We start from the raw sequence: 12164 nt of genomic DNA, 5'->3' as shown, positions 1-12164 counted from the left end.
TAAAAACAATTATAATGTATTTTGTCCAGCAGCACAGATCATGTGTGCTCTGCAAAGGTGAGTTCCGAGAGTTTATGTTGCTCTGATTGGTCATGCATCCAGACATCCTGGTATTTTCCATGCATTAATTGCAGTGTTAAGTGTCTTGGATCCTGCAGGAATTCCTGTGTTTGGATTGTTTGTAGGAATGGCGGGGCTGGTCCTCATTCCGGAGTTTCCCTCATTATCATGATCCCACCAGTTTTTATTTTTGTCAAGCTCAACCTCAGAGCAGAAAAATCTAAAACACTTTGAACATAGGCGATTTATTTAAGAAAATATTTTAACTTACCTTAAATAGTAAATAAATCCTAAACATACATTATTTATTATGACAACAGCTCATTCAGGTCACATTTTAAACATTTAATAACCAGACAATGTTATGCTGTTTTATAAATATTTAAGCTTCCATACTGCTCTGAAATTATTAAATTCATGTGTCCAAATTAAATACAGCACACTTTCCTTGTTCAGGATCCCCCAAAATGAACACATTGAAGGTCACATCCAAAGATATTTTCGTCAGAGAAAAGCCTGGTGTCTCTTTTAAACATGCCAGCTGATGTGAAAGAGTCATATTAAACAGGAGCTGCTGTTTAAGACTGTTTGTGTGCTAACTAGATACCCAATTTCGAGCGAAGCTCTTTTTTTCATAAGCATTTTTATGTTTCTGTTCTTTGGGAATCAAGAATCTGAGATAGTTTGGAGCATGTTTATTTATTAAATGTTACTATGTTTGCTCTACAAACTGAGCTAGGTAAAACCATAAGAACTCTATCTACATGTACAGTACAGACCAAAAGTTTGGACACACCTTCTCATTCAAAGAGTTGTCTTTATTTTCATGACTATGAAAATTGTAGCTTCACACTGAAGGCATCAAAACTACGAATTATATACTGAACAAAAAAGTGTGAAACAACTGAAAATATGTCTTATATTCTAGGTTCTTCAAAGTAGCCACCTTTTGCTTTGATTACTGCTCCGCACACTCTTGGTATTCTGTTGATGAGCTTCAAGAGGTAGTCACCTGAAATGGTTTTCAATTGGTGTGCACTGTCAGGTTTAATAAGTGGGATTTCAAGCCTTATAAATGGGGTTGGGACCATCAGTTGTGTTGTGCAGGAGGTGGATACAGTACACAGTTGATAGTCCTACTCAATAGACTATTAGAATTTGTATTATGGAAAGAAAAAAGCAGCTAAGTAAAGAAAAACGAGTGGCCATCATTACTTTAAGAAATGAAGGTCAGTCAGTCCGAACAAGTGGGAAAACTTTGAAAGTATCCCCAAGTGCAGTCGCAAAAACCATCAAGCGCTACAAAGAAACTGGCTCACATGAGGACCGCCCCAGGAAAGGAAGACCAAGAGTCACCTCTGCTGTGGACGATAAGTTCATCCGAGTCACCAGCCTCAGAAATCGCAGGTTAACAGCAGCTCAGATTAGAGAACAGGTCAATGCCACACAGAGTTCTAGCAGCAGACACATCTCTAGAACAACTGTTAAGAGGAGACTGTGTGAATCAGGCCTTCATGGTAAAATAGCTGCTAGGAAACCACTGCTGAGGACAGGCAACAAGCAGAAGAGACTTGTTTGGGCTAAAGAACACAAGGAATGGACATTAGACCAGTGGAAATCTGTGCTTTGGTCTGATGAGTCCAAGTTTGAGATCTTTGGTTCCAACCACCGTGTCTTTGTGCGGCGCAGAAGAGGTGAACAGATGGACTCTACATGCCTGGTTCCCACTGTGAGGCATGGAGGAGGAGGTGTGATGATGTGGGGGTGCTTTGCTGGTGACACTGTTGGAGATTTATTCAAAATTGAAAGCAAACTGAACCAGCATGGCTACCACATCATCTTGCAGCGGCATGCTATTCCATCCGGTTTGCGTTTAGTTGGACCATCATTTATTTTTCAACAGGACAATGACCCCAAACACACCTCCAGGCTGTGTATGGGCTATTTGACCAAGAAGGAGAGTGATGGGGTGCTGCGCCAGATGACCTGGCCTCCACAGTCACCGGACCTGAACCCAATCGAGATGGTTTGGGGTGAGCTGGACCGCAGAGTGAAGGCAAAAGGGCCAACAAGTGCTAAGCATCTCTGGGAACTCCTTCAAGACTGTTGGAAAACCATTTCAGGTGACTACCTCTTGAAGCTCATCAACAGAATGCCAAGAGTGTGTGGAGCAGTAATCAAAGCAAAAGGTGGCTACTTTGAAGAACCTAGAATATAAGACATATTTTCAGTTGTTTCACACTTTTTTGTTCAGTATATAATTCCACATGTGTTAATTCATAGTTTTGATGGCTTCAGTGTGAAGCTACAATATTCATAGTCATGAAAATAAAGACAACTCTTTGAATGAGAAGGTGTGTCCAAACATTTGGTCTGTACTGTACATAGAAACAACATAAACTCTGAAGGTTTTAAACCAATTAGAAGCTACATAAAAATTTTTGTTTATTTCCAATGGGTAAATAAAACATCTGGTTTTAATATGCTTTATTTGATTATAGACCTCTTTAGACTGAAAACAGATTATGCATACTTTTTACCCTGCTTATTTCCTTTTTGAATTTGATAAACCAAATTAATTGCTACAACAGTAACATAACCAGAAAAAATGTCTATGATTGATACTTTGTTGAAAGTAGTTTGCAGGCGATTATTGTTGTGTGGCTGGGATGCTTCTTGTCTCTTTCAAAAAGCTTTGCAGAGACTTTACTAAAGCTTTCTGTTTTTTTGTGGGCAATTTTTTTAAAGATTTTTAGATTTCTAGATTTTCTTGCTGTCCACTGATGCTTCTCATCCAGTCTGACTATTTTGTAAAGAAAAACATGCTAAAATGTGGCTTTGCAAAGTATTGACTCAGAGGAGCTAATGACAAATGCACATCACAGTTTTCAGATTTTTTTTTTGTCTACCACATGAAATATCAATAAAATACATTGAAGTGACAAAATGTAGAACTACTTTTGTAAAGCACTGAATATTTCCAAGCCATCAGTCTACCTTCAGAAAAATGAACTAATGATCTATTCTTCAGATTAGTTTTATTTAAAGCTTTTTCTTCCCTTCACATTTTTTAATAGGCAGTAGAGTTCAAGCAAGGTTACATATATTTGTTAAAAATCTGGAATTTCTATTCCTGATGATTATGTTTTGACATTTTTAGAGGAAACTTAAGCATTTGCTCTCTTGAAGTTTTCTCTCTGTATTTGACTTGGACAACAGAGCTTTTTGCATAGTTGGATGTTGTGTAATCATTTTCCTTGCTTACATCAGGCAGACTGGGATCATCCACAAACGTTATCTTCAGTTGAAGCCCAGGGTCTCTTATGTTGCTAACATTATAGGAGCAACATTTTAACTCCAATGTTTAGATTCCATTTATAAATCATTGCACAACAGAAACTCGGATAACAACCCTAGGGGCCTCTTGAATCACAAAGACTAAAAGGCCTAGCTTTTGTCAGAAAGCAGTGTGCTTTTCTGCTGGGGGTGGTGGCATGGAAATTTCAGTAAAACACTTTTAAAGTCAATTGAGTCACATAATGCAAACAATTGCAAAACCGTGTTGTTTTACTAAAAGCTTGTGAGTTCATACGGTACATTTACTCGACTTAATATTTTAAACCAACATCTGACTGAAAGAAAACCACAAACTCTTTGGTAAATTACATGTTTGTCATTCCGCCCAGTAAAATTGTTTGCTCCTTTATGTGTAAACATCAAATTGACTTGTAAGTTAGGAAAAGGGTTTAGTTTAAAATTATTGGAAAAACAACAAACAAATCGTAAATATCTCTAAAAAAAGAGTGACTTATAGTAAAATATCTGTAATTTTGAAATATATCTGTGTTGCGCAATGTCGTAAGTGTGTAATGTAGCGGCAGATGTTTTGCAACATTCTTTTTCAACTTCCATTATGATTATACATTTTTTTTGTAGTTATTACCAATATCTTTGTCTTTTCACAGATCAACTTCATTATCTTTATACATATCATCAGGATCCTTTTTTCCAAACTTCGAGCACACTTAATGGGATACACAGATTATAAAGTCAGGTGAGTTTAAATGTTAAATTTATCTTTTAACTCTTGTTTCTTATTTGCAACTTAGTTTTTTGTCCTTTCTGCATCTCAGGTTGGCAAAGTCAACTCTAACACTGATCCCGCTTCTGGGAATCCATCATATGGTCTTTGTCTTCTTACCTGATGAGACCACCAACGACACTTTACATCTACGTCTCGCTAAGCTCTTCGCTGACCTCTTCCTCTCCTCCTTCCAGGTTGGAGCATAATTATAAGAAAAAAAAAACACTAATTAATGAAGCTGTATTTACATTTCCTAATCAAATCATTTATGAAGTAATAGCAGTGAGGATTAATGCTCTTTAATAAAATAAACTGCTGACCTAGTTGGGAAGTCCTGTGTAAAGTCAGTGTCAGAAGGCACTGCATTGGAATAACTAAATCTGCCATGATGATGAGCCAAACAAACAGCACAGAAGGGAAGATTGTGTAAAGAGGATCTTCTGAGACAAGTGCAACTTTCCTCAAAACACAGATGTCTCTCAAATGCATGTGGCTGCATAAAGAAGCATGATGTGGTAGCAATAATATTTACTACTCTGACTAGCAAATAACTAACCTAAAAAAACTGGAATATTAGTTTCATCTCTTCTTTTTCTTTTTTCTTGTGTATTTGTTTCTTTGTGTTCTTAAATTGTAACCTCACCTTACAATGTGTACCCTCTGATCAACCCTTCCTAGCTTGGTCTTCCCTTGTTTTGACACAAACCACTGTTTGCACTGTTGCTTGTTCTTTGCCATACTCCAAGAACACTTGTTGCTGATGCTCTGTATCAGAGTGCATGTGCTGCGGGGAAACATAATGACAGAATGAGCGGAAACAACTGATACAGGATGCAGAAAAAGTACAGTTAAACCATAAATTATGAATACCCCTGACATATTTAAGTTTAAAGTAAACTTTTAATTGTAATATTTCCTTTGACCGGCCCAGCCAAAGTCCCAACATTCGACCCACAGAGAAACTGTGGTGGAAGATAAAGATTACGGTGATGACAAAGAGTCTTTCAAATCTTAAAGACCTGGAGCTTACCATAAAGATAAATCATCAATACCAGAGAAAACATCCTTTTACACTGTTTTACTATATTTTGAGAGATGCTGTTCATTTCCTGTTAGAAACAAATTTCTTGGTTAAATAACCATTTTAAATCTAAATCTGCCAGAGGCTTGAATGATTTTAAGGCTTACCTGTAGGTCTTGGCCATGGTGATTCTTACATAAACAGCATCCCGGGGGAGATTATGCTTCTGCTGTCCCCAAACCAATCAAAATGCAGGAATTCATCTCACTACTGGTGTGGGAAAAAAATACAATGCACTAAAAGTGTAAAGGACAGTGTAAAAATGTAAAAGCAACAAAAAACACATACAATGTGTAACTGATACACCTCTTTTCTAATGCCTCCCGCTACCGGTCATGTTTGTGTGGATTAAAGATCTGCAAAAAGATATTCCTGTGGTCTTAAAAAGCGTTTTTGCATTTGGACAGATTCTGTAAATCTGACCCAGTATCCGTTAACTTCTCAGGGTCTCCTGGTGACGATCTTGTACTGTTTTGTCAACAAAGAAGTGAGTGTCCTGATCTACATTAAATGTTCCCAATCTCTGATTTTTATAGTATCACATTTCTAACATCTCATATTCTTTTGTGCTTTCATAGGTGCAATCTGAGATCCTGAGGAAGTGGAAGCGCTGGAAACTAGGGAGGAACATTGAGGAGGAATATCGTCACACCAACAGCAATACCAATAACACGAAGACAGGCAGCCTGCTGAACCATATCCCTCGGCTTTCCCACCTTCAGGACATCGGCAAATCTTCTGGCCCTGTCTGCAGTCCCGAAGAGCAAACATGGCTTGTGACTCGCTGCCACAATGGGATGGTCCACGGCAAGGAGACGGACATCTGCAGCTCCCAGCAGAGCGAAGGAACCACCAACTGCACCCTTGTGGAGGATAGCAGCCTGTCGGATAAGATGCAATGTTTTGAGGTTCAGAGAGAGAATGTCGAGAGCCACCTTTGTAAGATATGAGAGAGAACTTTAGAAAAGAAGTCAGATGGTTTTGAGCTCTGATGGAGCTGCTGTGAGTGGTGTGCTGACTGATTTACTCGTGGCAGCAGTCGTCAGTCATAAGTGTCACTGGAAGAAGCTCTCAGCCCTGTAATATGACAGCAGTATGGCACACATCCAAACCAGGGTGCTCAGTGTGCTGTGAGTCTTGTAAAATGATTGTCTTGATGTTTGTCAATTTAACATATGAAGCTGCTGCCTGTTGAACAATTTTACCAACAAATTCAAGAAAACACAAATGACTACAAAAGAAATACAAAAGCACACAGGGTCCTGGCATGAGCCTCTGCTTTAGTGTTTGCTTTATGACAAATATGTGTTTTGTGGTACAACAAACTGAACATTGGACTGCGCACCCAAAAAACAAGACCAAATGACACAGAACAAGAAGGACAAAGGGGAATGCTTTTTTTACTCAATATGCTCCGCTCTGGTATGTGTATATTGCCATCTTGTCCATATTGATACTAATGAAACTGTACTGAGAACGAAATAAAAAAACGTTAATGTGACTTTACCTCAAACAGTTAGGTAACCACAGAGTTATTGTTGATGGGAAAAAGGCAGCTGCTCACCCCAGGTCCTGCCTGGCTTATACACAGACATAAAATGAGATCAAGGCATGAATAACTAAATGAATAATGTTTGATTTCTTTTCTTGGTTTAGGTATTGCTGAGTGTTACAGTTTTATTTTGGTCACAGTTGCAAAGGTATAATGCCCTTTTTTTTTTTACATGTTACATTCCAAACAAAAACTTCAATGTAATTTTTTGGGATTTTATGTGATGGACCAACAGAAAGTAGCACATTATTGATAAGTGAAAGACAAAAGACTTATGGTTTTCCATATTTTTACAAATAATATTATGAAAATTGTGGTGTGCTTTTGCATTCTTACCCCCGACATAACATTTTAGCTACTCTATGGCTCTCTTTCAGGATTGTCTTTTGTCTAGCCTCTCTTTGCTATTTCCATCAAATCTGTCCTGCTTCACTGTTCCTCTAAAAGAAAAGCATCCCCACAGCATTATGCTACTCCCACCATGGCTCACCATGTGGATGATCTGTTCAGGTTCATATGAAGTATTTTTAGGGACAGTGTTTTACATGTAGGGTTAAACGTTTGGTCTAATTTAAATTTAAACTGGAGTTTTATTGCTTTACTTAAACAAAGACTTCCTTCTTGCCACTCATCTAATAATGGCAGATTTGTGGAGTAAACAAGTAATAGTTGTCCCTTCGACAACTTCTCCCACCTGGGCTTTGGATCTCCGTGGCTCCTCTACATTTGCCATGGGTTGGTTTTCGTGTACAGCCATGTATTGGTAGCTTTGCAGCTATGTCATCTTATTTCTGTTTAAATCCCGTTTAAGATTCAAAAGCTCCTACAATCTACTTTCCGAGGGCCTCAGACAGCTCTTTAGATCTTACCATGGTGTTCAACTCTCAGTCCAACAGTCAGAAGCTAACCAGATTTAAAGCTTAAAGCGTATTTTTTCCTTTTAAAATTGGAATAAATATTGCCTTTTTCCTTAAAATGTTTTTTATAGATTTTACAGAAAAAACTTAAAAGATGGTTGGATGGATGGATGGATGGATGGATGGATGGATGGATGGATGGATGGATGGATGGATGGATGGATGTTTCTTAAAGCAATGTTGCACTGGATTTTATTTAGGGGTATCAGAGTGAAGGGGAACAAAATTACCCAATTTTCAGATTTATTTAATAAAAGAGAAACCTCATTTATCATTTTTGTTGGTCAGCCACATACAATTACTATAAAACAGATTGAAGTTTGTGGTTGTAACATGCCAAAATGTAAAAACCCTAAGGGCTAAGACTATTTTTGCAAGGCACTGTATACACTATATAGCAAGAGTGCCATCCATAAACCACTCGATTCAATGTAAAACAAAAAATAAAAAACTGAAGCCTTGTTTCAATAATTTCTGAATGGATCACTGTTTCACAAAATGAGCCAACACCTCGGAAACAGAGTGTGTTTGTAGTGTTACATCATCGGACGAGCATATATACATAGAACTATAATTATAAAATATAAGAATAAATCTCTTAGTACACATATATGCCATAAAATGACATCAAATGTTGTTAAAATGTGGGACTGACAGTGCTAAAGAGTGCTGGCACCATGTTTCTCTATGGACAGTGTTTACCTTGCAACCATATGTTGAAGAAGCCTAAAAGCAGACCAAAGCTCATCTGGTTATCTTTCAGATGCTTAAGTTAGCGGTACATTTGCTTGTAAATAAGTTGTCACCTGTAGAGCATTAATCAAACTTTGAGTTCCTAAAAGATCTACTAGAGCTAACTTAACGTGATTTTTGTATGAATAACTATTTGCACAGTGTTAATTTATACTGGTAATTGCTAAATATTATATACATATATGTGTTTATACAAAGTATTTAGCTTTCTTGTGAATGTGTGTTTATACAGGGTATGAATACTCTTGATTTTATTATTCCAGGTTTGTGGATGTATTACACTAAGAGGACACAAAATCAGTAGCCAAAAGGCTAAGGGGTTGATGAAAAACAGCGGAGCACAGAGGTTAAAGGCTGGTACAAATTAGTCTCACTCTGACATTAAGCAGCACAAGACATTCCCAGATCTCATGCCTATATAGTGCATGAAGAAAAAAAGCTCTGTCTTTGATTTTAAAGTCCTGATGGACCTCAGAGCAAATTCAAGCACTACAGCAACATTTTTGTTGTGTCAGATAATTGTTCTGCTCCCAGCCAGTTTCTATCATTGAGTGGGTAGAAAACAAATTGCAGGCAAAAGCTATTTTCCATCAGCATCTGCTGAGGGTTGCCACAGAGCAAGTAGACATCCAATAATTGAGCTGGGAGCACGGTGCACACACCGGTGCTGCAGAGCTGGAGGAAAATGCTTGCATACTCATACTCAAATAGAAAGAGTAATGACTGGTTTTGGCATACCAGAAGTGCATTGCTAATTTTATTTTAAAGTAAAATCAGCATTTTAATGAAATTTGACTTATAAGCATAGGTTTGGGTCATCCTCCATTTTTGTGGACCAAAGTGGTTCTGTCTGAATGTATTCTTGGTAAGGCTCAAATTAATATGTTTCTTTACTCTTCTCTTCATGGTGTTTCTGTAAAGTATGAACAGGTCAGTGGAAGATGACTTCATTCAGGTGTAAACAGTCCGTCATATATTGTATTATATACGTGCAAGTGGTGAAAGAATAATATTCAATGTATGTGAAATATGAATTTACCTCACAATGTATTTTGTATTGGTAGACATTTAAGACATTAAAGAAATGAGAAAGCAGTTGCTGACTAAATTGCTAACTTCTTTGCTAGCGGCTTCGGTGACTGGAAGTGTTTTAACTGATTAAGATATTGATCTAGCAAACAATGAAGTATCTGTCATCTGGTTCAGTGCCTGGTTTAAAAGCCATGGCAATTGATAGTTTTGACAGATTAAACTTTTTCTTCCCTAACATTCTACAGCTTGACTAAAGCACATTCATCTGTTTTAACACATGTACAGCAATAAGAAGCCTGACTGTTGTCATGTCATAACCTAACCTGACAACAGTATTCCAAACTGCAAATATTTAGGTTATTCCTGTTTTAAAACCAATACTAAGGATGTAAAGGTACACTAAAATTGTAGTTCAGTATGTACTCCTCACTCTGTTTTGTTTTTTTATCACTCAAAAGTACTGGTGTGACACATGTTTTTGATGTACAAAAACAGCAAGTCCAGTTAAATGTCTAACTCTGCTTATTATGTGCAATTGAAGCCTTAAAAAAAAATAAAAAAAATAAAATATATATATATATATATTTTTTTTTTGCTGTCATATAGATGTACGCATATACAGGGGTTGGACTATGAAACTGAAACACCTGTCATTTTAGTGTGGGAGGTTTCATGGCTAAATTGGACCAGCCTGGGAGCCAGTCTTCATTGATTGCACATTGCACCAATAAGAGCAGAGTGAGAAGGTTCAATTAGCAGGGTAAGAGCACAGTTTTGCTCAAAATATTGAAATGCACACAACATTATGGGTGACATACCAGAGTTGGTCCCGGTTTTCAGTTGGTTCTCGGGGCCTGTTACCTGTCCCTAGTCTTTTGCCCGGCAGATGTTCCTATGCCTCCCTCCTTTGTTGGGACTTAGCAAAAGGGGAGCCTATTGGGGTCAGCCGGAGAGCTGGCTCCCTGGGAGAGCGGTTTGGCTCCCTGGGAGAGCGGTTTGCCCCCCAGTCCTTCCCTCCCCATCCCCGGACACCTCCCTCCGTCAGCTCCATCAAATTACCAGTCATGGAGGGCCTTGGGGTGCGGGTGCACCATTGGAGTGCCACAGTGGCGTGCACAGACATTTTGGGGGGCAGGTGCTCAAGGGGGAAAAAAAGGCACCTTGTGCGGCACATGGAGTTGCTGGTTGCATTTGTAGTGTGAGATTTATTACAGGCACAGCATGAACATAATTTATATGTATTACTAAGCACCCACAAAACAAACTGTCCTGTAGGATGTAGGGAAATGACCACCCAGGAAAAAAACTCAAAACAAGAATGCATTTTACACAATTGTTTAAATTAATAAGGCAACAAAATGATCATAGGCGGAGGCAGACCCTCTTCTCCATCGTTTTTTCTTTTTAAATGCACACTACAAGAACATGCATCAACACCACATTTGAGCTGGCAGAGGCAGGCTTGGGGTCTTTTCACACCCCCGTTCGCTATTTCCCATCTGTGGTCGGAGGCCGTGAGAGGGAGTGGGCCCTCTAGTTGGGTGTGGGCTGGGGTTGGGGTCGGGTCTTGGGGATTGTCTGGTGCTGGGGCTGGCGTTTCGACTCTCTCGGGATCGCTTCGGTTTCCTTGGATCTCGGCCCCTAGCTTTGGGCCCTGGTCTGCTGGCTGGGGGGGTGCCAGTCTCCGGTAGGGGGGTCTTAGCCGACATTTATTGGGATGTAGCCCCGCTGTGGTTGAGGGGCCAGCCGTCTGGACTGCACAAAAATCAGGTACATACATTCCAATTAATCCTAATCATTGAACAGTGCAGTCAGATTCAGTTATTTATTCAAATTGGATAAAAAGTTTTTCTGTCTATGGAAACCCAGCAGATTGCATCCGATGATGCAACTGATGAGCATGTAGAGACAGTGGACAGTCACTGGCGTTGACTTTGCAGCAATCCCTCAAACTAAGCATGCATGTAGCAACAGTGGAGGGGAAAAAAACTCCCTTTTAACAGGAGAAACCTCCAGCAGAACCAGGCTCAGTTGAGCAAGCCATCTGCCACGACCGACTGGGGGTTTGAGAGAACAGAGCAGAGACACACAAGATACCAAGCACTGAAGCATGACACGATGGTGTCCAGACAACTACATTACTAGAATATAAAGGTTTTCTGTCACCTATTTTTTAACCACAACACTGGTATTAATAAAATATAATGCCTAAAATGACAAACAAGATCACAACAAAGATACACATGTCAAAAACACATTTTAATGCACTTTGATGGCTCAAAACACTCATCCCTACCATATGAGGAAAATGACTTTATTTAATTATTTAATTATTGATAATTAAGTCATTTCCTCATAATATAATTTACCTGGAGCAACAGGAAGAAACAGTGTTGTAGCTGTTCCCTGGAGTCCCTGGATTAAAGTATGTTATTCAGTTGATTGTTTATAGTCACTTTATTAAGTCTGATTATTTAGCTAATACGAAACTAAGAAGAATAATCATTTTCTGCCTATTCCTACTAAATTTAAATTTGTAGTCACAAAGGCCAGAGTTAGAGGCATTCTGTAAATGCCAGTGCTGTGATGGCTATGTGGGGAACCCATGATGTTTGTTTACAAAAAACTATTTTGTTAAGTGTAACTGCGTATTTAAAACTATAATGAATCCAAAACATAACCCAC

At 38.6% G+C, this 12164-nt stretch overlaps 1 protein-coding gene across 2 annotated transcripts in view; it reads left to right on the top strand.

Annotated features, from left to right (window-relative positions):
- The window catches only part of LOC124863845 (glucagon receptor-like), a 28486-nt gene extending 18944 nt beyond the window's left edge, over positions 1-9542 (top strand). For both annotated transcript variants that reach the window (XM_047358364.1, XM_047358362.1), the window contains 4 exons: positions 4026-4114; positions 4194-4338; positions 5671-5712; positions 5804-9542. In XM_047358364.1, the coding sequence (XP_047214320.1) occupies positions 4026-4114; positions 4194-4338; positions 5671-5712; positions 5804-6175 (648 nt within the window). In that variant the 3' untranslated portion in view covers positions 6176-9542. The remainder of the gene's footprint in view (positions 1-4025; positions 4115-4193; positions 4339-5670; positions 5713-5803) is intronic.
- The last annotated feature ends 2622 nt before the right edge of the window (positions 9543-12164 follow it).

Source organism: Girardinichthys multiradiatus, chromosome Y, assembly GCF_021462225.1.
Source record: "Girardinichthys multiradiatus isolate DD_20200921_A chromosome Y, DD_fGirMul_XY1, whole genome shotgun sequence".
Lineage (NCBI taxonomy): Eukaryota > Metazoa > Chordata > Actinopteri > Cyprinodontiformes > Goodeidae > Girardinichthys > Girardinichthys multiradiatus.
The sequence above is the reverse complement of the archived record's forward strand: the minus strand, read 5'-3'. Positions and strand labels throughout refer to the sequence as shown.